This window comes from Aegilops tauschii, chromosome 7 (assembly GCF_002575655.3).
Source record: "Aegilops tauschii subsp. strangulata cultivar AL8/78 chromosome 7, Aet v6.0, whole genome shotgun sequence".
Classification (NCBI taxonomy): domain Eukaryota; kingdom Viridiplantae; phylum Streptophyta; class Magnoliopsida; order Poales; family Poaceae; genus Aegilops; species Aegilops tauschii.
Window position 1 is genome coordinate 449523502 of NC_053041.3, and position 25766 is coordinate 449549267.

General features: G+C 45.7%; 2 protein-coding genes across 2 annotated transcripts; both read left to right on the forward strand.

Annotated features, from left to right (window-relative positions):
* Nucleotides 1-1196: 1196 nt before the first annotated feature.
* On the forward strand, nucleotides 1197-5024 carry LOC109784096 (uncharacterized). The gene is made up of 3 exons (XM_020342694.4): nucleotides 1197-1583; nucleotides 2153-2887; nucleotides 4033-5024. The coding sequence occupies exons 1-3, from the start codon at nucleotides 1269-1271 to the stop codon at nucleotides 4756-4758; spliced, it is 1776 nt and encodes a 591-aa protein (XP_020198283.1). The 5' UTR covers nucleotides 1197-1268; the 3' UTR covers nucleotides 4759-5024.
* A 15202-nt stretch (nucleotides 5025-20226) lies between these two features.
* LOC109784095 (uncharacterized) lies at nucleotides 20227-23264 on the forward strand. Its single transcript, XM_020342693.4, has 5 exons — nucleotides 20227-21131; nucleotides 21480-22469; nucleotides 22593-22705; nucleotides 22806-22946; nucleotides 23025-23264. Exons 1-5 carry the CDS (start codon nucleotides 20568-20570, stop codon nucleotides 23089-23091), a joined length of 1875 nt encoding a protein of 624 aa, XP_020198282.1. The 5' UTR covers nucleotides 20227-20567; the 3' UTR covers nucleotides 23092-23264.
* Nucleotides 23265-25766: the final 2502 nt, after the last annotated feature.

Consider the following 25766-nt stretch of genomic DNA (forward strand, 5'->3'; position numbering starts at 1 on the left):
TCTGTGATCAGTCTACCAGGTACAAAGACTGATTGCTCCTCGAAGATAATATCTGGGAGAATGACTTTTAATCTGTTTGCAACTACCTTTGAGGCGATTTTGTACAGGACATTGCAGAGACTGATAGGCCTAAATTGTGACACATGAGTAGGATTTGTTACCTTGGGTATAAGGACCAAGACCATATCATTGATGCTCTCCAGGCTTTCCTCTCCTCTAATGATGCGCATGATTACTGCAGACACCTCATCACCACAAATATCCCAGTCCCGCTGGTAAAACTGTGCAGGGAAGCCGTCAGGACCTGGAGCTTTGGTTGTGAACATCTGAAACAAGGCATTTTTTATTTCAGCATTTGTGTATGGCGCAGATAAAGTCTCGTTCATCTCCGGAGTAACCTTCCTCAGTACATGCCTCAAAACCTCGTCCATCCCTTGCACCCCCTCAGAAGTATACAAGGTTTTGTAGAAGTCCAGTACCATGTTCTTTAATTCCAATGGATCCTCAACATGAATTCCGAGAGCATTTGTAAGTGCCCGGATCATATTCTTCTTTTGCCTCATGCTTGCTCTCATGTGGAAGAACTTTGTATTCCTATCTCCAGCCGAGAGCCATTCCAGCCGGGATCTCTGACGCCTCATTAACTCTTCTCTATGGTATAGCTCCGCTAGTCTCTCGTTTAGCTTTAGCTCTGGATAGGATGGCCTCGTACGCACTGGATCGTTGCGCAACAACTCAAGTTGGGTCTTTATCTGCTTTATCCCTTTTCGAACACTGCCGAAAGTTTCCCTACTCCACATAGACAAATCATTAGTTATAGAAAACAACTTATCTCGGAAGTCACCGACCCCATATCGAGCGTTCGCTGCATTCCAGCTATTAGTTATTGTCTCCTTCCAAGAGTCATGTGATTCCCACATCACCTCATACCTAAAGGTGTTCTTGGGCTTTGTATTGTTTTGTGCAGCGTCCAACTTTACTAATATGGGCCCATGATCCAATGTAGCCGAAGTTAGATGACTTGTCATATTAATTCTCTTGACCTGAAGCATGGCCGGCCCGGAATGAGCTCCCAGAAAGCCTAGCTATCTCCGGTACCGAGCCCAGCAAACACTCACCCCAAGCCTGGCCCATTCGGCCCAGGGTCGAGGATGACCGCCCCCATTCCACCTCTCTCCCATTCAAAATCCCCTCCCGTTCATTCCAAACTCCAGCCTCTCCAGCAATCGATCCCCTTCTTCTCCTTCTCCTTTCTCCAGCCAACAAACATGGTAAAGAAGCAGGAACCCTCCACCCCGGCGGCCGGCGGGACGCCGTGGAAGGGGCGGCTGCGCTCGCGCCACGCGACTCCGCTCAGCTCCCCCTCTCCGTGGATCCAGTCCCGATCCAGGAACCGGGACGAGGACGCGGAGGCCTGCAAGTTCAAGAAGCTGGCCGCCCCCACAACCCCGGGGAGAAGCCGATGCACCCGCGGCGAGAGCGGCGGAGCTGAGGGACGACCTCCGAAGGCTCTCCCACGCCGGTCGGCGCGGCTTACCGGCCGGGATCCGGAGCACCCTATTGTGCTCGACGAGGCGGACGAGGTATAGGGGGCAAATCTCTTCTTGGTTGCAGATATTGGCTTCGATTTGGGGGCGCGGGGTGTTATGCGCATGCGCGTAGTTTCTCCTCTTCAGCGCATTGTAGTTGCCTGAGAAGGAGATTTGGCCACCCTGTTTAGATCTTTCTTCAGTACCCAGTTTTCTTCCCAAAATTTGTCACCATTTCTTGATTTCTGGGGATTCCGTGGCAACAACCAACTATCAATGGTTTAACATATTCCAGTATGTCATGCTACCAAGTACAATCTTGCTCTATTCCCTAGATTCTACTTATCCAACAACAGATTAGTTTCTTCCACCCCCCAAAACAAAGATTAGTTTCTTACTCGTATGTTTTATATGCCACCCGCCTCTTGATTTTATCCATTTCATGCCTGTCCGATCATCATACTAATAATCTAATATGCTTGCTGACTGAGCTGCTTCATCCGTTTCACGGTTGGCACTTGATTACAAATATCATAGTTTATCATTGGATGATTCTGGTCGGACCTTTTAGTGGCATAGCTTGCGGCAACAGTGTTTTAAGTTCTACCTACCTTCTGTTGCAGGAATGCGAAGTCAGGGGTAACCAATGGGCGATTACGCCTGTTCAGAGATCTACACGGTTCCAACGAGGTGATAAGAGTGTGAGCAAGCCCTTGGTGGAGAAGCAAAGTCACCACAAACTGCTGCCGTTCACACCAAATCCCCGCGACATTCCCCATAATAGCAAGACTCAAAATCAAAATGCTGTTAAGAAAGACAAAAAACTAGAGAATCCACCAAGGAGTAGCCAGAGAATTGCTGCAGTAAAAGCTTCTGCAAGGATGGAAAAACACAATAAGCTCCAGACAGTGTATGAAGATTCCCAAGATGCTCCTGCCAGGAGAAAGCCTGCAGATGCATCTTACAAAAAGAGTGAGATGCAAGAGCCAAAGCCCAGTCGTGGTGAGGAGCTGACAGGAAAGAGGAAGAGAGGCACCGGAAGAAAGCAGGCATCAAGGAAGCAAACTCACCAGGAGCACAAATCTGATTGTCAAGAAATTGTACCCATCACTGAACCCAGAAACATCATCCACAAGAAGAGTGAAAATAATCCTTCTTCCATAGTGCAGTCTAAAATTGGTGATGATACACTGATGAACACCAAGGAATGCAGTGAAGAGCTAAGTGGGATTAAAGAAGGGGTACAGCAACAATGTTGTGCGTCAGATGAATGGACAGAAGAGCAGGACACTATATTGCGCCAGGCTTACTTCACTGCTCGACCATCCCCACATTTCTGGAAGAAAGTTTCTAAAATGGTATTTCCAATCCTTGATTTTGTTTCTTTAGTGGTTTGATCTTATCGTTGTTGTTGCAAGAGCTGTTTGATATCTAGTTGCGCAAGTTGCCTTAAGAAAGCATAATAATAAACATGAGAATGCTGGAATGGGGTTTCCAGCTTAAAAATCGCCATAAATGGGCACGAATTATTCATGGGACTTGCTGCTAGACTCTGATATTCCACTGCATTGTTTTTTTGATTTCCTTTTGTTAAGCAGTCAACATAAATCACGTACAACACTAAATGTCCAATAACAACAACAACAACAACAACAACAACAACAACAAAGCCTTTCAGACAGTCCCAAACAAGTTGGGGTAGCCTAGAGTTGAACATGTTAAAAATACTTCCAGAGTCAACATACCAGTAGTGTCTGAACGATGAATAAGCCAAATAGTAGCTGTAGGATCTTGTTTCAAAAATAAATAAATAGTAGCAGTAGGATAGTTGTATAGTCTGTGGACTGCTGTTTTCTTTCATTTTTGGCTTTCTTTTCTGCTTTTGTTTATAGGCTTCAAGTTTGATGTCATTTGGATGTTTTCTTCTAATACGAGATGATGCATACTTAGGTGCGTATTTGAGAAAAGAAAAATTGTAGAGAGCGTTTTCTGGGAATGTGTAGAACTGGTAATATTTACAAGAGTTGATTAGTAGTCATAGTGAAACATAACATTTCATGCTGTATTTTTTTTTTATTATTTCTTGCATTGAAGGGAAAGCAAATCAACGGAATGTTGTCTGTTTATTATTTGTAGTGCACATGTGAGTGATCCTCTCATCACATGTTGACACCAACATGGATGTGAAGTGGTCATCAATTAATGTTGCGAGTTACATGATACATGTAAAAACATAATACTTTGAGCTCAGGTTCAAAAAAGATAGTACTGTGAGCTTAGATTGCTGATATTTTGGTGCTGCTCTTTTAGTAGTCTCACATGGAATTGATTTCAGCCATTTATAGTGATGCTTACCACATGTCATATTCAACATGTCACTGCTTTGACAATCTATTATACTTCAGTACTCAGTAGTATGTCCTATAGATTACTCAGCATTTTTCTAGAGACTTGTTCCTTTATCATTTTTGTTAGTTCAGCAAATTGATACACATCCTTTCAGGTGCCAGGCAAATCTGCCGAAGACTGCTTCAATAGAGTTCATGCTGACCTCTCAACGCCCACTCCAATTGCCCCTCGTCCTCGAAGTAAAACACAGTTCTCTCCTCTAGCACATTTCACATTGTCTGATCCAAAATTTCCAAACCTCTTGGAACCTCTAGCCGGAAGACCAAGGACTGCCAAACAAAAGAGCCAATTAGCACAGAAGACAGTGAGACACTTGCTAAAGAAGCATTCCCTCATTGACCAAGCTCAAGAGGCTGATCACTTCTCTATATTTGAGACTTCACCATCTGCTTTACAATTGAACATTCCTCTTGACGATTCTCCTGGGACCCCTGACAATTATCTAAAGTCCTTTTCCCTTCACAAGTACAGCGTGAGTTCTTCAGCACGTAAGAGACCGTTGTCAAGGTTGAAAACTAAGCATGCTGAACCGAGTCCACCAGTACTGAAGCCTCTAAAGAATACTGTTTTGCACGAGAAGTATATTAATCAGTTGACCCGAAGAGAAGGCGCAAAAAAGCCTCGTAAGAAGGCTGCTGGCACCAATGCAACTGATCCTGAGAGGCCTCTTTCGGAGCAGCGAGCTGGTAGTGTGAAGGCTGCAAAGAATGCTCTCATTTCAGAAGCAACAGACTTCATAGGCCAGTTTAAGAAGTTGCAAGCCAATTCCCTTGCACATGTTCTGGAAAACAGTGAAGACGACGAGGATAATTCGGTGTAGTGTCATACTAGTGGTTCCAAGCTGCTTTTGGCATATAATACTTGCCCCTCAATGTTAAAGCAGCTAGATAGCATGTTATCAACTAACTTTAGCTAGTACAATAAGACTGTAAGAGACTGACGATAGGTCACGGAAGTTATCGCTCAGTGCATTCTGTCAAGGAGGTTATCAACGCATTTCTAGCATATCAAGGTCATGGTTATCACTTAGTATCACATACTACAACTTTTGTGTGAATAAAAGAACGTACAACTCTGTTCGCTTCATTTTTTGTACAGTCCAGGCCCATTTACATTCAGTTAAACTGTTTGTGACGCATGCTTTATAATAAGACCAGAAATGCCATGCAAGGTAATTCTCAGAGCTAATAAAAGAATGTTATTCCCTATGTCAACAAAATATGGCTGATGATCGTACAGACAATGTGATATGTATATACTCTTAATCATTCTTTTAATAAAGCCTACGCAGGTCAGGTGTTCCTCACTTCCTCTAATACAAGGGCTCTGCCAGATGCATATTGCCTCAGATAGTCCTTTTTCACACAACAGCTCGCGGCGTGCAAGAGAAATACATCCATTTCATTATTGACCTTATTTTCCCACATTTTTTTTTGAAGTCTCCCTTTGTTCGAAACTTAGGAAGGTTTTGTTTTTACCAAAAGATCAACCAAGCAATTACATCCCATAGGCCATGTGCTGCCAACTAATTACAACAAAATTCGAAGAAAAAACACACAATAAATTATTGGGAATAGAGAGTCAAAAAAAAAAGCTACAAAACACGCATAAAAATAAACTGAACTAATGTTGTCGCAAAATGGCACTCGATAACGCTCATCCGGGACGTGGGGAGACAGAAGTACTACATCCTTCCGGGTTTATTAGTTCTCTTCGTATTCTATGGTAAATTTTGTCAGTAGATTTGACTAATAAAATATAAGTCATATGCCGCAAAACTTATATTATTGAATTCATATTCAAAAGAGGTTTTCAGTGATACTATTTTTTAGCATACAACTTATATTTTGATAGTTAAATAGAAGGTCAAAGTCTGATTGAAATATAAGGGGACTAATAAATCCGGACAGTGATAGTAACATTAAAGTGTTATTCGGTAATCGAGCCCCACTACTTCTTCACTTTACTAGGCTTTACTTTGGCACTTCGAGGAGAGTAACTTAGCTAGTAACATGATGCATCCCGAGATAAATTTATTTATGTGACAAGTATTTAACGAGAAGATATGTGTTTCTGATAACATAACGAAATTGCTGGGCGGACGATGCAGCTTGCACGACAGCTGCACAATGGCCGATCCAGCTTGCACGACAGCTGCACAATGGCCGATCCAGCCGTCTTGGTCATATGCATGGACAGGCTGATCCGCACTCTCGTGCAGAAATCCTGCAAAGCATCTTGTGCATAGCACTACTCTAACATAACTAACGTGTTAGAGTAATATAACGCACTCCAAATAAAATGAGACTATATCTAAAAATGAAGACTTACGTGACACCGCATGTATGTTACTGCTCTATATAAAGGTAGTAAGCTTATGCCTATGCACGTTACTAGTCTAATCGAAATTACTTTTTGTGACCAGCCTAAGTAGAGCGCATTGTAACATGACCCGTACGCTGCTCAGGGACACCCAGTGCTCATCGCCAGGCTTGGCGGAGATGACGAGCCACTTCCCATTTTTCACGCAGAGCTGGAGAGTCGGCGGGGAGGTGGAGTCGTCGATGTTGGCGAAGTCCATGACCGTGCCCTCGGCGGGGTAGCCGGACTTGTAGTCGCCCGTGGCGAGGTGGGCGTCCAGGTCAACGCGGAGGCCAGGGAAGCGGGCCTTGAAGGCGTCCATGCCGAGGCGGGCGCCCGGCTCCGCGCCCTCGTGTGGCCGCACGTCGGTGATGTCGGGGAACTCGGCGAGCGCGCCGGTGAACGGGTGAAGGAGGCGGACGGTGCTGGTTGCCTCGTCGCACATGACGAGGAGGCCGTCGGCCACGCTGAGGAGGTGGCTGGTGGAGAATATCTGGTGGTGGACTCTGACGCGGGCCCTGGCGGTTGCGTGGACGAGGCGTCGGCGCGACGGGGGCTCCCCTCGGTTGGGCAGCGGGAACCAACCGTGGGGGCGGAACCGGCTATCCAGAACGCCGTGCGCTCGCGGGTCCTCGGTGGCCGAGCGCCAGGGCTTGCACACGGCTCTGAAGCGGAGATACTCCGACACGTTGTGGGAGAGCAGCCGGACGGCGACGTCGTCGGCGAGCGAGGTCGTCAGATTCGCCCAGTCCCTCCATTCGGTCTCTTCCTCCGGATGGCCGGTGCGACGCGCGCCGTCGGTGGAGGAGCGGGGCTCATGACCGGGGAGACGCGCGGCGGTACAGCGGCGCAGACCCTGACGCGGTCGCTTCCTCGGGTGGCCAGATCCGGCGCAAGGAACCGGTGGATCGGCGAGGCCCAAGCGCCGCCGCTGCCCTCGCGTCATCATCCTCTCGGATACAGGGAGAGGCACGGCTCCGGCTGTTCTCCCTTGTGCCGTTGCGCGAGACTCCGATCTGACTGTCAGCGGCGGCGGCGGCGCCGGCGTATTAACGCCCTGCGATTTTTTCTTCTACGGATTATTATGGAGATTCTCTAGGTATCAGCAAAATTTCACTAAATAAGACGAAATATATCGAAAATACACAAAGGAAAATGGTTTTAGGCACACCCGAATTTAAAAAAATAAATAGTAAAGAAAAAATGAACTTTGTCAGAACAAGCATTGTCTAGCATATCACTCACGTACAAAGTTTCATGACAAAATGATTTCCGTGGTATTATGAAGAAAAGAAAAACAAAACTGATACTACTATATTAAGCTTACTATTCACACAGTTTGTTGTTGCAATTTTGTCTTTTTTACCAACAACACAATAAAGGCCATTTTGTCAATAGATCTGCTACGATCTGAAGGTCTCTCTTCCAAAGAAAAGGCGGCCAGGTTGGCGTGTGGAGGTGTGTCTAGCATCGTCGGATGGCGTGTGGAGGTGTGTCTCCGGTGGATCTCACAGGATTCAGTCGATGGTTGTCTTTGGTGGATCTGCTCGGATTCGGTCTTTGTTCATCTTTGTTTATGTGTCTTCAGGTTGGATCTTTCCGATCTAAACTTTCTTCATCAACGGTGGTTACTGTTCTCGTGTGTTAGTCCTATGAGGCCTTAGTACGACGACTTCCAAACTGTCGACTACAACAAGTTGTGCCCGGCTGCGGCGATGGAGGGGGGATGATGGCGGCGCGCCTTCGGTTCGCTTCAGTGTTTGTAGTCCTCGCTAGATGATCTACTAATCTGGATGTAATTTTTTTCCGATGTTTGTTGTATTATCATCATTGAAGATGAATAGATCAAAATTTTCCTCAAAAAGATCACCTTATCGCGAAACTTTACACGTGAGTGATATATTAGACCCGAAATTTTACACGTGAGTGATACACTAGACAGTGCTTTTTCCGACAAAGTTCTTAAAATTCGGGTGTGCCTAAACCTACGTTCCAAAAATCCGCACCGGAAATATATATATACTACACAGAAAGACAAAATTCTGGCTCAAAAACAACAAGAAGACGAATTTTCGCAAAAAAAAAAACGCAAGCCTTTTTTGAGTTCACGAGGTCATTTTGATATTTGTTTTTCTACACACCACATATTCATACTTATTGGACGCTAAAAAGTACAAATATATATTGCTGAAGATTCATATACAGATGTATAAGCATATGTAAAAAAGCATAATTAAAATACAAAAATATAGATCCAAGTTGTTGGTCATGTGGTGGGATTGCCTGCAGTTTTCATTTGAAATCGGCTTAGCGAGTAGTGACCCTCCTTGGATTACCTTGTTAGCTTATGACACGGCTTTCTCTCTTTGAGGGTTATTGTACTGTCGGGGGCAATCACACGACTAATGCTAAAGGCATCCACCTTACTTGGTCAAATGATGATGGAACCCGAAGATCCCCTTTCCTTCATGATCGTTGAAGCCGAGATTCCTAGTATCCTAGGGTGGGGGTTTGTTGTGGTGTGATGTCATTGTTGTACTGTTGTGTGTTACGAGTCCAATTTAAGCTTTGTAATGTGTTCTTCGTCGTCAATAAAATGTAACGCCCGTTACTTTTCGCCGAAAAGAAACATCACATTAAAATTAACAACATGATAGGTACATCCCAAGTTTTTCTCCCTTCCCCTCGTAAGCCGCGTTTAGGGTAAACTCTTTCCATCCAGACGGTGACCCCATCAATTTGCCCCCGTATTAGGTTAGTTTTATTTTAGTCATCGCAAGGGTTGTACTCGGACGGATGGCGGCTTTTTTTAGCTGGTCTTCCGGCTCCATTCCTCCTTGAGTTCGTCCATTTGGACGGAGCTCTGTTGTAGTTTATTGTTGTTTCCTTGGGGCAGCCAGGTTATGATTTCTCGGCATGCGCGCGCAGTGGACAGTTTCAACAACGACTTAAGGGCACATGTACAAAAAAATTCATGCTATCATCAACAAGGTCATGCTGGCTCCGGTAGTAGAGCAGCGACGACGTTGTATCACCGGCTCATTCTGACGGTGATAGTGATTGTTCGGTGGTTATTATAATTATGTTTGGGGGTGCTTTGTACTTCTCATGATTTTTTATAAGAGATCTTGAGTCATTTTTGCAAAAATAAAAAAACATGTACACATGTTACACCATTTTGGACCAATTCAATTACACGTTTGTCCTGGCTCGTTTGCTCAGGTAAAGGAAGGGAAACAAATGGAGAAGTATCAAGCTTCCTTTTTAGAGAAAAAAACTATCAATAATCATCAACGTACAAATCAACCTCTATTCTACTTCCAAAAGTATGAATTGATGAGGGTTCAGGCAAGGAACACCAGTAAATTGGCAGGGTTAGGTTGTAAAAAATGTCCGTGTTTAGTTGGCCCGTGTCAAAAACTCAAAGTTCGCTCTCGTATATGCAACACCTACTAAATGTAAAATTCAGCGGTTCCGCGATGTACCGGCAGATCTTGAGCCGCTCACTGCGTTCTGAAGATTAGTGCAGGACTGTGCAGTACTAAAAGCGAAACATTGTGTTTTGGGAATACATAACTATACAACATGCAAGCAGGGTACACGGGTTCTATCAAAGTCAGCTTCTGGGCAGATGACACAGAGTCTTGCATGCATGCGCTATCCATTCCCTCTCTTCTCTCTCTCTCAAACTGATTCATACATTTATTTCACCTTTGCTAACTTAAAATCATTCATATCTGTTAAACCAAACTTCCGATTTCAAAACTTTTTATATATTTGAACTCATGTCACAAAGGCCTTTAAAACAAGACCGATTTTGGATACATTTTAAATAAGTTAAAATTCATGAAACACATTTCGCATATTTCACCCGCTTAAAATCTTATGAATAAAATGATTTCAATCAGTTTCACAAGTTCACATTTCAGTTTTGTGTTGTTTTTCACATTCAGAACTTACATTTCACTTTTCACTGGCTTGTTTCAGATAAATCATATCTACTTCAAATGCACAGTTTTGAAAGAACATATATCACTATTTTAAAATAAATCGTTTCACATTCGGAAATGAACGGTTTCAGAAGTTGACATTTCAGTTCATATTGTTTTTCACTTTCAGAACCTACATTTTACTTTTCACTAGCTTGTTTCACAATAATCACATATATTACAATTGCACATTTTTTTAAAAATAACATGTTTCACACTCTAGAAATAAATTGTTGCACATTTCGAAATAATCGGTTTCACAAGTTAACATTTTAGTTTCATATTGTTTTCACTTTCAGAACATGAATTTCACTTTCCACGGGCTTGTTTCACAAAAAACACATATATTTCAATTGCACATGTTTGAAATGATATGTTTCACTCTTCTGAAATAAATTGTTACACATTTGGAAATGATCAGTTTCACAAGTTAACAATTCGATTTCATATTATTTTTCACTTTCAGAACATACATTTCACTTTTCACTGGCTTGTTTCACAAAAATCACATCTATTTCAATTGCACATTTATGAAATAACTTATTTTAATCTTTTGAAATAAAAATGTTGCACACTTCCAAATAATGAGTTTCACAAGTGGTCATTTGAGTTTAATAGGTTTGTTTCAGATTTTTCTAGTGAAATGGGGTTATTTCACATATGAAATGTGAAACGTCGAAAATTAAATGTGTTTGAAATGTAACAAAAATTGGTCTAGTTCTAAAGTTCTTGATGCCAGGAGTCCAAATATATAAAAGAAATTCAAAAACGACTCTAGTTTAAAAGATATGGTTGATTTAAATTCTCTAAGAGGAAATAAAGTCTATGGATTTGTTCCGCGTGTAGAGTGAGAGGAGAAACTTGCATGCATACCGTCCCTGATAAAGATGTACTTCGGAGTCCATTACGATGCCACATATTTGACTAAAAATAAAGATACTTCCTCCGTTCACTTTTGTAAGTCGTTTCAGACAACTCAAAATGAATTGTTTTGCACATTGTTTGAAATGTCTTCAAGGTCTTATAAAAATGAACAGAGAGAGTACAAAAAATATACTAGTGCTATACATTTAGGTGGGCCATGTTGGAAATATGCCCTAGAGGCAATAATAAATGGTTATTATTATATTTCTTTGTTCATGGTAATTGTGTATTGTTCATGCTATAATTGTATTGTCCGGAAATCGTAATACATGTGTGAATACATAGACCACAACGTGTCCCTAGTAAGCCTCTAGTTGACTAGCTCGTTGATCAACAGATAGTCATGGTTTCCTGACTATGGACATGGGATGTCGTTGATAACGGGATCACATCATTAGGAGAATGATGTGATGGACAAGACCCAATCCTAAGCATAGCATAAAAGATCGTGTAGTTTTGTTTGCTAGAGCTTTTCCAATGTCAGGTATCTATTCCTTAGACCATGAGATCGTGCAACTCCCGGATACCGTAGGAGTGCTTTGGGTGTGCCAAACGTCACAACGTAACTGGGTGACTATAAAGGTGCACTACGGGTATCTCCGAAAGTGTCTGTTGGGTTGGCACGGATCGAGACTGGGATTTGTCACTCCGTGTGACGGAGAGGTATCTCTGGGCCCACTCGGTAATGCATCATCATAATGAGCTCTATGTGACTAAGGCGTTAGTCACGGGATCATGCATTGCGGTACGAGTAAAGAGGCTTACCGGTAACGAGATTGAACAAGGTATTGGGATACCGACGATCGAATCTCGGGCAAGTAACATACCGATTGACAAAGGGAATTGCATACGGGATTGATTGAATCCTCGACATCGTGGTTCATCCGATGAGATCATCGTGGAACATGTGGGAGCCAACATGGGTATCCAGATCCCACTGTTGGTTATTGACCGGAGAGGCGTCTCGGTCATGTCTACATGTCTCCCGAACCCGTAGGGTCTACACACTTAAGGTTCGGTGACGCTAGGGTTGTAGAGATATGTGTATGCGGAAACCCGAAAGTTGTTCGGAGTCCCGGATGAGATCCCGGATGTTACGAGGAGTTCCGGAATGGTCCGGAGGTGAAGAATTATATATAGGAAGTCAAGTTTCGGCCACCGGGAAAGTTTCGGGGGTTACCGGTATTGTACCGGGACCACCGGAAAGGTCCCGGGGGTCCACCGGGTGGGGCCACCTATCCCGGAGGGCCCCGTGGGCTGAAGTGGGAAGGGAACTAGCCCCTAGTGGGCTGGGCGCCCCCCCATGGGCCTCCCCCCATGCGCCTAGGGTTGGAAACCCTAGGGTGGGGGGGCTTCCCACTTGCCTTGGGGGGCAAGGCACCCCCTTGGCCGCCGCCCCCCACCCTAGATGGGGTTTGGCCGGCGCCCCCCCTCCCAGGGGGCCTATATAAAGGGGGGGAGGGAGGGCAGCAACAACACAGCCTTGGGCGCCTCCCTCCTCCCCTGCTACACCTCTCTCTCGTAGAAGCTCGGCGAAGCCCTGCCGGCATCCCGCTACATCCACCACCACGTCGTCGTGCTGCTGGATCTCCATCAACCTCTCCTTCCCCCTTGCTGGATCAAGAAGGAGGAGACGTCGCTGCACCGTACGTGTGTTGAACGCGGAGGTGCCGTCCGTTCGGCACTTGGTCATCGGTGATTTGGATCACGGCGAGTACGACTCCGTCTTCCACGTTCATTGGAACGCTTCCGCTCGCGATCTACAAGGGTATGTAGATGCACTCCTTTCCCCTCGTAGCTAGTATACTCCATAGATGTATCTTGGTGAGCGTAGGAAAATTTTAAAATTATGCTACGATTCCCAACAGTGGCATCATGAGCCAGGCCTATGCGTAGTTACTATGCACGAGTAGAACACAAAGCAGTTGTGGGCGTTGATGTTGCCAATTCTTCTTGCCGCTACTAGTCATATCTTGTTTCGGCGGTATTGTAGGATGAAGCGGCCCGGACCGACCTTACACGTACGCTTACGTGAGACAGGTTCCACCGACTGACATGCACTAGTTGCATAAGGTGGCTAGCGGGTGTCTGTCTCTCCTACTTTAGTCGGAACGGATTCGATGAAAAGGGTCCTTATGAAGGGTAAATAGAAATTGGCAAATCACGTTGTGGTTTTACGTAGGTAAGAAACGTTTTTGCTAGAAACCTATACAAGCCACGTAAAAACTTGCAACAACAATTAGAGGACGTCTAACTTGTTTTTGCAGCAAGTGCTATGTGATGTGATATGGCCAGAAGATGTGATGAATGATATATGTGATGTATGAGATTGATCATATTCTTGTAATAGGAATCACGACTTGCATGTCGATGAGTATGACAACCGGCAGGAGCCATAGGAGTTGTCTTTATTATTTTGTATGACCTGCGTGTCATTGAATAACGCCATGTAAATTACTTTACTTTGTTGCTAAACGCGTTAGCCATAGAAGTAGAAGTAATCGTTGGCGTGACGACTTCATGAAGACACAATGATGGAGATCATGATGATGGAGATCATGGTGTCATGCCGGTGACGAAGATGATCATGGTGCCCCGAAGATGGAGATCAAAGGAGCATAATGATATTGGCCATATCATGTCACTATTTGATTGCATGTGATGTTTATCATGTTTTTGCATCTTATTTGCTTAGAACGACGGTAGTAAGTAAGATGATCCCTTATAATAATTTCAAGAAAGTGTTCACCCTAACTGTGCACCGTTGCGAAGGTTCGTTGTTTCGAAGCACCACGTGATGATCGGGTGTGATAGATTCTAACGTTCGAATACAACGGGTGTTGACGAGCCTAGCATGTACAGACATGGCCTCGGAACACACGCAATACACTTAGGTTGACTTGACGAGCCTAGCATGTACAGACATGGCCTCGGAACACGGAGGACCGAAAGGTCGAGCATGAGTCGTATAGAAGATACGATCAACATGGAGATGTTCACCGATCTTGACTAGTCCGTCTCACGTGATGATCGGACACGGCCTAGTTAACTCGGATCATGTTTCACTTAGATGACTAGAGGGATGTCTATCTGAGTGGGAGTTCATTAAATAATTTGATTAGATGAACTTAATTATCATGAACTTAGTCTAAAAATCTTTACACTATGTCTTGTAGATCAAATGGCCAACGTTGTCCTCAATTTCAATGCGTTCCTAGAGAAAACCAAGCTGAAAGATGATGGCAGCAACTATACGGACTGGGTCCGGAACCTGAGGATCATCCTCATAGTAGCCAAGAAAGATTATGTCTTAGAAGCACCGCTAGGTGATGCACCAATCCCACAGAACCAAGACGTTATGAACGCTTGGCAGCAGCGTGCTGATGATTACTCCCTCGTTCAGTGCGGCATGCTTTACAGCCTAGAACCGGGTCTCCAAAAGCGTTTTGAGAAACATGGAGCATATGAGATGTTCGAGGAGCTGAAATTAGTTTCCCAAGCTCATGCCCAGGTCGAGAGATATGAAGTCTCCGACAAGTTCTTCAGCTGTAAAATGGAGGAAAATAGTTCTGTAAGTGAGCAAATACTCAGAATGTCTGGGTTGCACAACCGCTTGACTCAGCTGGGAGTTAATCTCCCGGATGACGCGGTCATTGACAGAATCCTTCAGTCGCTTCCACCAAGCTTCAAGAGCTTTGTGATGAACTACAATATGCAGGGGATGGAAAAGACCATTCCTGAGGTATATTCGATGCTGAAATCAGCGGAGGTGGAAATCAGAAAAGAACATCAAGTGTTGATGGTGAATAAAACCACTAAGTTCAAGAAGGGCAAGGGTAAGAAGAACTTCAAGAATGACGACAAGGGAGTTGCCGCGCCCGGTAAACCAGTTACTGGGAAGAAGTCAAAGATGGACCCAAGCCTGAAACTGAGTGCTTTTATTGCAAGGGAAGTGGTCACTGGAAGCGGAACTGCCCCAAATACTTAGCGGAAAAGAAGGCCGGCAACACCAAAGGTATATGTGATATACATGTAATTGATGTGTACCTTACCAGTACTCGTAGTAGCTCCTGGGTATTTGATACCGGTGCGGTTGCTCATATTTGTAACTCAAAACAGGAACTACGGAATAAACGGAGACTGGCGAAGGACGAGGTGACGATGCGCGTCGGGAATGGTTCCAAGGTCGATGTGATCGCCGTCGGCACGCTACCTCTGCATCTACCCACGGGATTAGTTTTGAACCTCAATAATTGTTATTTAGTGCCAGCTTTGAGCATGAACATTGTATCTGGATCTCGTTTAATTCGAGATGGCTACTCATTTAAATCCGAGAATAATGGTTGTTCTATTTATTTGAGAGATATGTTTTATGGTCATGCCTCGCTGGTCAATGGTTTATTTTTGATGAATCTCGAACGTGATGTTACACATGTTTATAGTGTGAATACCAAAAGATGTAAAGTTGATAACGATAGTCCCACATACTTGTGGCACTACCGCCTTGTCACATTGGTGTCAAGCGCATGAAGAAGCTCCATGCAGATGGACTTTTGGAGTCTCTTGATTACGAATCATTTGACACGTGCGAACCATGCCTCATGGGTAAGATGACCAAGACTCTGTTCTCCGGAACAATGGAGCGAGCAACCAACTTATTGGAAATCATACATACCGATGTGTGCGGTCCAATGAGTGTTGAGGCTCGCGGAGGATATCATTGTGTTCTCACTCTCATTGATGACTTAAGTAGATATGGGTATGTCTACTTAATGAAACACAAGTCTGAAACCTTTGAAAAGTTCAAGGAATTTCAGAGTGAGGTTGAGAATCAACGTGACAGGAGAATAAAATTCTTACGATCAGATCGTGGTGGAGAATATTTAAGTCACGAGTTTGGTGCACACTTAAGGAAATGTGGAATAGTTTCACAACTCACGCCGCCTGGAACACCTCAGAGAAACGGTGTGTCCGAACGTCGTAATCGCACTCTATTGGATATGGTGCGATCTATGATGTCTCTTACCGATTTACCGCTCTCATTTTGGGGCTATGCTTTAGAGACTGCCGCATTCACTTTAAATAGGGCTCCGTCGAAATCCGTTGAGACGACACCGTATGAATTATGGTTTGGGAAGAAACCTAAGCTGTCATTTCTAAAAGTTTGGGGATGCGATGCTTATGTCAAGAAACTTCAACCTGAAAAGCTCGAACCCAAGTCGGAAAAATGCGTCTTCATAGGATACCCTAAGGAAACTATTGGGTATACCTTCTATCTCAGATCCGAAGGCAAGATCTTCGTGGCCAAGAACGGGTCCTTTCTGGAGAAGGAGTTTCTCTCGAAAGAATTGAGTGGGAGGAAAGTGGAACTTGATGAGGTGATAGTCACCCCTTCCGTGCCGGAAAGTAGCGCAGCGCGGGAAGATGTTCCTGCGGTGCCTACACCGACTGGGGAGGAAGTTAATGATGATGATCATGAAGCTTCGGATCAAGTTGCCACTGAACTTCGTAGGTCCACAAGGACACGTTCCGCACCAGAGTGGTACGGCAACCCTGTCCTAGAAATCATGTTGTTAGACAACGGTGAACCTTCGAACTATGAAGAAGCGATGGCGGGCCCGGATTCCGACAAATGGCTGGAAGCCATGAAATCCGAGATAGGATCCATGTATGAAAACGAAGTATGGACTTTGACTGACTTGCTCGATGATCGGCGAGCCATAGAAAACAAATGGATCTTTAAGAAGAAGACGGACGCGGATGGTAATGTGACCATCTACAAAGCTCGACTTGTCGCTAAGGGTTATCGACAAGTTCAAGGGGTTGACTACGATGAGACTTTCTCACCCGTAGCGAAGCTGAAGTCCGTCCGAATCATGTTGGCAATTGCCGCATACTATGATTATGAGATATGGCAGATGGACGTCAAAACGGCATTCCTTAACGGCTTCCTTAAGGAAGAGTTGTATATGATGCAGCCGGAAGGTTTTGTCGATCCTAAGAATGCTAACAAAGTATGCAAGCTCCAGCGCTCAATCTATGGGCTGGTGCAAGCATCTCGGAGTTGGAACATTCGCTTTGATGAGATGATCAAAGCGTTTGGGTTTACACAGACTTATGGAGAAGCCTGTGTTTACAAGAAAGTGAGTGGGAGCTCTGTAGCATTTCTCATATTATATGTGGATGACATACTATTGATGGGAAATGATATAGAATTCGTGGAAAGTATAAAGGCCTATTTGAATAAATGTTTTTCAATGAAGGACCTTGGAGAAGCTGCTTATATATTAGGCATCAAGATCTATAGAGATAGATCAAGACGCCTCATTGGTCTTTCACAAAGTACATACCTTGACAAGATATTGAAGAAGTTCAATATGGATCAGTCCAAGAAGGGGTTCTTGCCTGTATTTCAAGGTGTGCAATTGAGCACAGCTCAATGCCCGACCACGGCAGAAGATATAGAAAAGATGAGTTTCATCCCCTATGCCTCGGCCATAGGGTCTATTATGTATGCCATGCTGTGTACCAGACCTGATGTAAACCTTGCCGTAAGTTTGGTAGGAAGGTACCAAAGTAATCCCGGCATGGAACACTGGACATCGGTCAAGAATATCCTGAAGTACCTGAAGAGGACTAAGGATATGTTTCTCGTTTATGGAGGTGACGAAGAGCTCGTCGTAAAGGGTTACGTCGACGCTAGCTTCGACACAGATCTGGATGACTCGAAGTCACAAACCGGATACATGTATATTTTGAATGGAGGAGCAGTAAGCTGGTGCAGTTGCAAGCAAAGCGTCGTGGCGGGATCTACATGTGAAGCGGAGTATATGGCAGCCTCGGAGGCAGCACAGGAAGCAGTCTGGATGAAGGAGTTCATTACCGACCTAGGGGTGATTCCCAATGCGTCGGGCCCGATGACTCTCTTCTGTGACAACACTGGAGCCATTGCCCTAGCAAAGGAGCCCAGGTTTCACAGGAAGACCAGGCATATCAAGCGTCGCTTCAACTCCATTCGTGAAAGTGTTCAAAATGGAGACATAGATATTTGTAAAGTACATACGGACCTGAATGTAGCAGATCCGTTGACTAAACCTCTCCCTAGAGCAAAACATGATCAACACCAGGACGCAATGGGTGTTCGATTCATCACAATGTAACTAGATTATTGACTCTAGTGCAAGTGGGAGACTATTGGAAATATGCCCTAGAGGCAATAATAAATGGCTATTATTATATTTCTTTGTTCATGGTAATTGTCTATTGTTCATGATATAATTGTATTGTCCGAAAATCGTAATACATGTGTGAATACATAGACCACAACGTGTCCCTAGTAAGCCTCTAGTTGACTAGCTCGTTGATCAACAGATAGTCATGGTTTCCTGACTATGGACATGGGATGTCGTTGATAACGGGATCACATCATTAGGAGAATGATGTGATGGACAAGACCCAATCCTAAGCATAGCATAAAAGATCGTGTAGTTTCGTTTGCTAGAGCTTTTCCAATGTCAGGTATCTAATCCTTAGACCATGAGATCGTGCAACTCCTGGATACCATAGGAGTGCTTTGGGTGTGCCAAACGTCACAACGTAACTGGGTGACTATAAAGGTGCACTACGGGTATCTCCGAAAGTGTCTGTTGGGTTGGCACGGATCGAGACTGGGATTTGTCACTCCGTGTGACGGAGAGGTATCTCTGGGCCCACTCGGTAATGCATCATCATAATGAGCTCTATGTGACTAAGGCGTTAGTCATGGGATCATGCATTGCGGTACGAGTAAAGAGGCCTGCCGGTAACGAGATTGAACAAGGTATTGGGATACCGATGATCGAATTTCGGGCAAGTAACATACCGATTGACAAAGGGAATTGCATACGGGATTGATTGAATCCTCGACATCGTGGTTCATCCGATGAGATCATCGTGGAACATGTGGGAGCCAACATGGGTATCCAGATCCCGCTGTTGGTTATTGACCGGAGAGGCGTCTCAGTCATGTCTACATGTCTCCCGAACCCGTAGGGTCTACACACTTAAGGTTCGGTGACGCTAGGGTTGTAGAGATATGTGTATGCGGAAACCCGAAAGTTGTTCGGAGTCCCGGATGAGATCCCGGACGTTACGAGGAGTTCCGGAATGGTCCGGAGGTGAAGAATTATATATAGGAAGTCAAGTTTCGGCCACCGGAAAAGTTTCGGGGGTTACCGGTATTGTACCGGGACCACCGGGTTGGGCCACCTATCCCGAAGGGCCCCGTGGGCTGAAGTGGGAAGGGAACCAGCCCCTAGTGGGCTGGGCGCCCCCCATGGGCCTCCCCCCATGCGCCTAGGGTTGGAAACCCTAGGGTGGGGGGGCTTCCCACTTGCCTTGGGGGGCAAGGCACCCCCTTGACCGCCGCCCCCCACCCTAGATGGGGTTTGGCCGGCGCCCTCCCTCCCAGGGGGCCTATATAAAGGGGGGGAGGGAGGGCAGCAACAACACAGCCTTGAGCGCCTCCCTCCTCCCCTGCTACACCTCTCTCGCGTAGAAGCTCGGCGAAGCCCTGCCGGCATCCCGCTACATCCACCACCACGCCGTCGTGCTGCTGGATCTCCATCAACCTCTCCTTCCCCCTTGCTGGATCAAGAAGGAGGAGACGTCGCTGCACCGTACGTGTGTTGAACGCGGAGGTGCCGTCCGTTCGGCACTTGGTCATCGGTGATTTGGATCACGGCGAGTACGACTCCGTCATCCACGTTCATTGGAACGCTTCCGCTCGCGATCTACAAGGATATGTAGATGCACTCCTTTCCCCTCGTAGCTAGTATACTCCATAGATGTATCTTGATGAGCGTAGGAAAATTTTAAAATTATGCTACGATTCCTAACAGGCCATACAGTTTTACGAATCTCAGAACAAATGAATGGCCCCAGATCAACGGGTACATCACGGAACCGCGCAATATGACTCTGCGGCAGCACCTACCGATCCTTGAAACCACGGCAAGTCCTTTTCAGTTTTGGCCACTCCAGCTGCCATTTGTCACACTCGCAACACATGCCAGTTACGTACGTCGCAGCTCGCAGGCTCGATGGCAGCAGCACCACAGAACTGTTACGGCAGCGCCTCCACCGCACACGGTCTATCATGTCCGCGCAGCCTCCGCCGCGTCCCGACGTGCAGAATATCCCTCCGGCGATGCGGCCACCAGCTAGCTGCTGCCTTCCGCACGCCCTGCCGCAGATATTTCTCCAGTCCAGTACGCGCGCATCACATACCAATCGCCTGCGTGCACCGCCCGCCATTGTGCTGTGCCATTTCGTCGAGTCACCTGCACTGCCGGTACCGGCATTCTAGCACGTTGCCATGGCTACCATCGCCGCTCCTCCGGCCGCTCTGCAGCCATGCGAGCACGCGAGGCGGCCGGGCGGCGCGCTCCGGCCACCTCCTCGCGCGTGGAGTGGGAGGAGGAGGTGCTGCCAGGTGATACGAGCCACAGCGAGCTCCCGCGGCCGACCCGCGGCGACGGGCAGCGGGCAGCTGGAGAGCACTACACTCGGGGCGTCGGCGGGCGGCGAGGACGGCGACGTGATCCGTAGGCTGCAGAACGGGCCGGACGTGCGCGGAGTGGCGCTGGAAGGCGAGAAGGGCCGGGCCGTGGACCTCACGCCGCTGGCCGTCGAGGTGATCGGCGAGAGCTTCGGGGAGTGGCTGCGGGATCAGCGGCGGGAGCGTGAGGGCGAGGAGGGGGAGCAGCTGCGGGTGTCCGTTGGTCGGGACCCCCGGCTGTCCGGGTCGCGGCTCAGCGCGGTGCTGTTCGCGGGGCTGGCCAAGGCGGGCTGCGCCGTCTTCGACATGGGCCTCGCCACCACGCCGGCGTGCTTCATGAGCACCATACTGCCTCGCTTCAGCTACGACGCGTCCATTATGGTGCACTCAATTACCCCGTCCTCCTGGTTTCTTTTACGTTTACAGTGATGGTGAATGGTATCGTGGTTCTCAGCTTAGTCAAACTAATTAAGGAAGAACAGCCCATGTTTTGCATGGTCAACGCATTAAAAAAAACGCGGCCCGAAATTAGTTCATCTGTTTACCACGGTGACAAGATAGCTTTCTATGGTCATAGCAAATTGAACATTCCCTAGAAAAAGAAGCAAATGGAACATTGTGTGAGTGACACCAAGTGTTAAGTTCCCTGCATTGCTGCGTGTAAAGATTCGGAGAGGAGAAGGTGCATTTTTTAAACATCTTACCCAATGGTGAAATGGCATTCCGCAGATGACCGCGTCGCATCTCCCCTACACCCGCAACGGCCTCAAGTTCTTCACCAAGCGCGGCGGGCTATCCTCGGTGGAGGTCGAAGGGATCTGCGACCGCGCGGCACGCAAGTACGTCGCGAGGAAGATGGGGCTCGGCGGCGGCGGCCTCGGCATGCCCCCGGTGGTCATGCGCGTCGACCTGATGAGCGCCTACGCGCAGCACCTCCGGGACATCATCAAGGAGCGCGTCGCCCACCCGACCCACTACGACACCCCGCTGGAGGGCTTCAAGGTCATCGTGAACGCCGGCAACGGCTGCGGCGGGTTCTTCGCGTGGGACGTGCTGGAGAAGCTGGGCGCCGACACGACCGGCAGCCTGCACCTGGAGCCGGACGGCATGTTCCCGAACCACATGCCCAACCCGGAGGACGCGACGGCCATGTCGCTCACGCGCGGCGCGGTGCTGTCCCGCGGCGCCGACCTCGGCGTGGTGTTCGACACGGACGTGGACCGCAGCGGCGTGGTGGACGACGCGGGCGCCGCCATCAACGGGGACCGCCTCATCGCGCTCATCTCCGCCATCGTGCTGGCGGAGCACCCCGGGACGACGGTGGTGACGGACGCGCGCGCGGGCGACGGGCTCACGCGGTTCATCGAGGCGCGGGGCGGGCGGCACTGCCTGTACCGCGTCGGTTACCGCAACGTGATCGACAAGGGCATGCAGCTCAACGCAGACGGCGTGGAGACGCACGTGATGATGGAGACCACCGGGCACGGCGCGCTCAGGGAGAACCACTTCCTCGACGACGGCGCGTACATGGTGGTGAAGATCATCATCGAGATGGTCCGGATGAGGCTGGCCGGGCTGGAGGGCGGGGTCGGGGGCCTCATCCGGGACCTCGAGGAGCCCGCCGAGTCCGTGCTGCTGAGGATGGACATCGTGGGCGAGCCCAAGAGCGCGAAACAGCGGGGCATCGAAGCCGTCGAGGCTTTCAAGAAATACATCGAGGTGCGTCTCGAGAACAGTTTACTACTGCTGCATGATCGATGAAGCTAGCTAACGAATAATCGGAAGGTCTACGTACATTCTTCTTCTGATGTAGTCTTACATCTGTTTCTCCACATGGTTTAGGAAGGGAAACTTAGCGGCTGGGTGCTGGATGATTGTGGCGACTGCTCGGTTGATGAGGGATGCCTTGTGGACAACAACGACCATCCAATCGACGTTGACGCATACATGTACAGGTATGCCGCTGGTTGATTTGCGAAAATGCAAGTCCTGTATATGAAGACCACTCAACTTCCTAACTCTATGTTTAACTAAATCTCTCATTGATGGAAGCAGAGCAAAGTTCTATGACGAGTCTCAGAGGCCACTTGGGTGGGTTCACATTCGCCAAAGCGTTCATAACCCCAATATAGCACTCAACTTGCAGTCTTGTGTTCCCGGTGGTTGCAGATCCATGGCAGTGGATCTATTTGAAAGGTATCCACAACAGCTACAAGTCATTGTATTCACTTTCTTTTGATACAGTGAGTAAAATTGTTTGCTTCCTAATTCCAGGTTTTTGTTGACAAGTGGAGTAAATGAGTTTGTTGACACCAGCGAAGTACAGAAATTTGTTAAGTAGATCTTAGCCTCGCCACACTCTGTATATACATGATTAATTCAGGCCAGATCCTAGGTGGCAATAAAGAGCATACCACTACATGCTGAACATTGGCTACAATGTTCTCCTCAAATAGAAATCTTGTTTTTTTTCAAAGAAAGAATAACACATTATATGTTTATTTTTTGTGAAAAGGGTCGGACCTGCTGTAAAGATTCAATGAAAATACAAAGCACCTCAATCGTAATAAAAATTACATCAAGGTCCATGGACCATCAAACGACCATTGTCACCATCAGAATGAGCCGCGGACGTGTCACCGTTGCCGCTCCCATACCGGAGTCTATCTGACATTGTTGATAACAACAGGGAAGTCTTCGTTTATAGAAATATTAAATTCTATCTCCTATATTCTTAAATATCAAATTGAACTGCCAAAAGGTATTATATTTTGGACATAGGTAATATTATATAAAATGGCCATAGTGATTACCAACCAATAATTGTGGTGTCCACTGACTGTGCAAATTTGAATTTCTTAAAGTAAGAAGATGAAATAACATAACATCATAATAAGAAAATATGAAATATTTTGACAATGAACAAGAATATGTCCACTGACTGTGCAAATTCGTAAGAAAAAAAAGACGCCACGAGGTTTTGTTTGGATGGCTCCAACGCCACGATGCTTCTATCTGCACTAACAACTAGGTTAACTCAACTAAAAAAACTAGGTTAACTTCTACAAGGCCAAGCAAGGCATGCCGCATCGTTTATGTACTACAGTACTAGACAAAATGCCGCGCTCCTCTGCGTCCACCTATAGTTACATCCTTCGCATGCGAGTCTAGATGGGCTTGGCCCAAGCACTGTTGGTGACCGACTTTGTTTTGCCTCTTTGTGTATCATATCTTCTTTTTTCTTTTGGCGGAAGATGGTCAATGTAAGCCAAAAATTGATAAGTGATGAAGTGTGAGTGATGATTTGATGTGGGTATGCAGGTGAGAGCAGCATTCGAGGAAAACAATGGCGACAACAAACCCCTCCTATAGGAGCCAGCCGCAACTAAACACCAACTCATGAACACATATAGCATAAGGAATAGAGATACCCCAAAGAATTTAATAGGCACTGACTAGCAAAAATATCACACAACAAATATCACACAACAGACCGACCACACACGCAAAACAGTCCACGAATTTGAACAAATAGAAGCAGAACCAGCTACCTCGAGACATTCGGCCCCACAAGCCGAAAACACCACCGTTTAACTAGATGGCCCCACCACACAAATGGATTACAAAAAATTGCTCGTCATGGCTTAACAAAGAGGAAAACAATACACTATTGTAGAACAAGTTAGCAGTGGCGGGCGCAAAAAGCCTCGTCGGTGATGGGCATGGTTGTGGAGGGCGAAGTACAGAAATTTGTGAAGTAGACATTAGCCTTTCCACACTCTGTATATACTAAATGATTAATTCAGGTCAGATCCTAGGTGGCAATAAAGAAGGCACAACTACATGCTCAAGATTGTACTCCATCCGTTCCTAAATACAAGTCATTTTAAAGATTTCAATGTAGACTACATACAATGCAAAATGAGTGAAATCTACACTTTAAAATATGTCTATACATTTTTCTGTAGTTTCTAGAAAATCTCTATAAATACTTATATCTAGAAACAGAGGGAGTACTGCCTACAAAATGAAAAAAAGTTCATGAAAATAAAAAGAGGTCACAAATTTGAGAAAAGTTCATGAACATGAAAAGGTTCACGAATTCGAGAAGGTTCAAACAAAATTGACAAAAGCTTACGAAAATAAAAAAAAGTTCACGAATTTGAAAAAAGTTCATAATTAAAAAAAAGTTCATGAATTAAAAAAATCATGGAATTTTGAAAAAAATCATGATCTTTTAAAAAAGTTTCACGAGCTAAAAGTTCTGACATGAAAAAAAATCATGGCTGAAAATTCATGAATTTGAAAAACGTTTGCATATTTGAAAATATTCCATGGCTAAAAAATTCACGAATTTAGGAACGGTTCATGGATTTGAAAAAAGTTAACAAATTTAGAAATGGTTCAAAAAATGAAATAAAAAGGAGAAAAAGAAAACCAAAAAATAAAAATAAAAGACAGAAGAAAACTCATCCTAAACAAAACCAGTAAAAACCGCCCCAAAAAACGGTGGAAACTTCCAGAATGTTCCCAAAATTAGTGAGAAAAAAACTCAAATGATAAGTTCCACACGTGTGGCACGAAGCAACATGGTCCAAACACCCTCATTATCATTTATTTTGCCACATCAAATAGATGACATCAGTAGAATCTTTTTGGTTTTGGACTTAAAAATGTTTTATCTCTTTACGAATCTTTTTTCATCATTAAATCTGTCTCGACGAGATCTTCAAAGCTAGATCCCGTATTGATATATTTCACCGACCTTTTTTTTTTGGGCCAAAATTTACCATGACATTACATTTAAGTTGCCATAGTGTTTACACTAAAGTTGCCATGATATGTTTCATTTATCTATTTTTTCTAGATTTAAGGTTCCCATTGTATTTTAACTACTTTGAATGGAAAATTTTATTAATTACCATGGCATTTTTTAGTAATTAACCACGACAAATTTACTTCATGGATCATGGATTTTTTTTCTTGTAATTCATCATGGTAATTTTAGTTTATAGA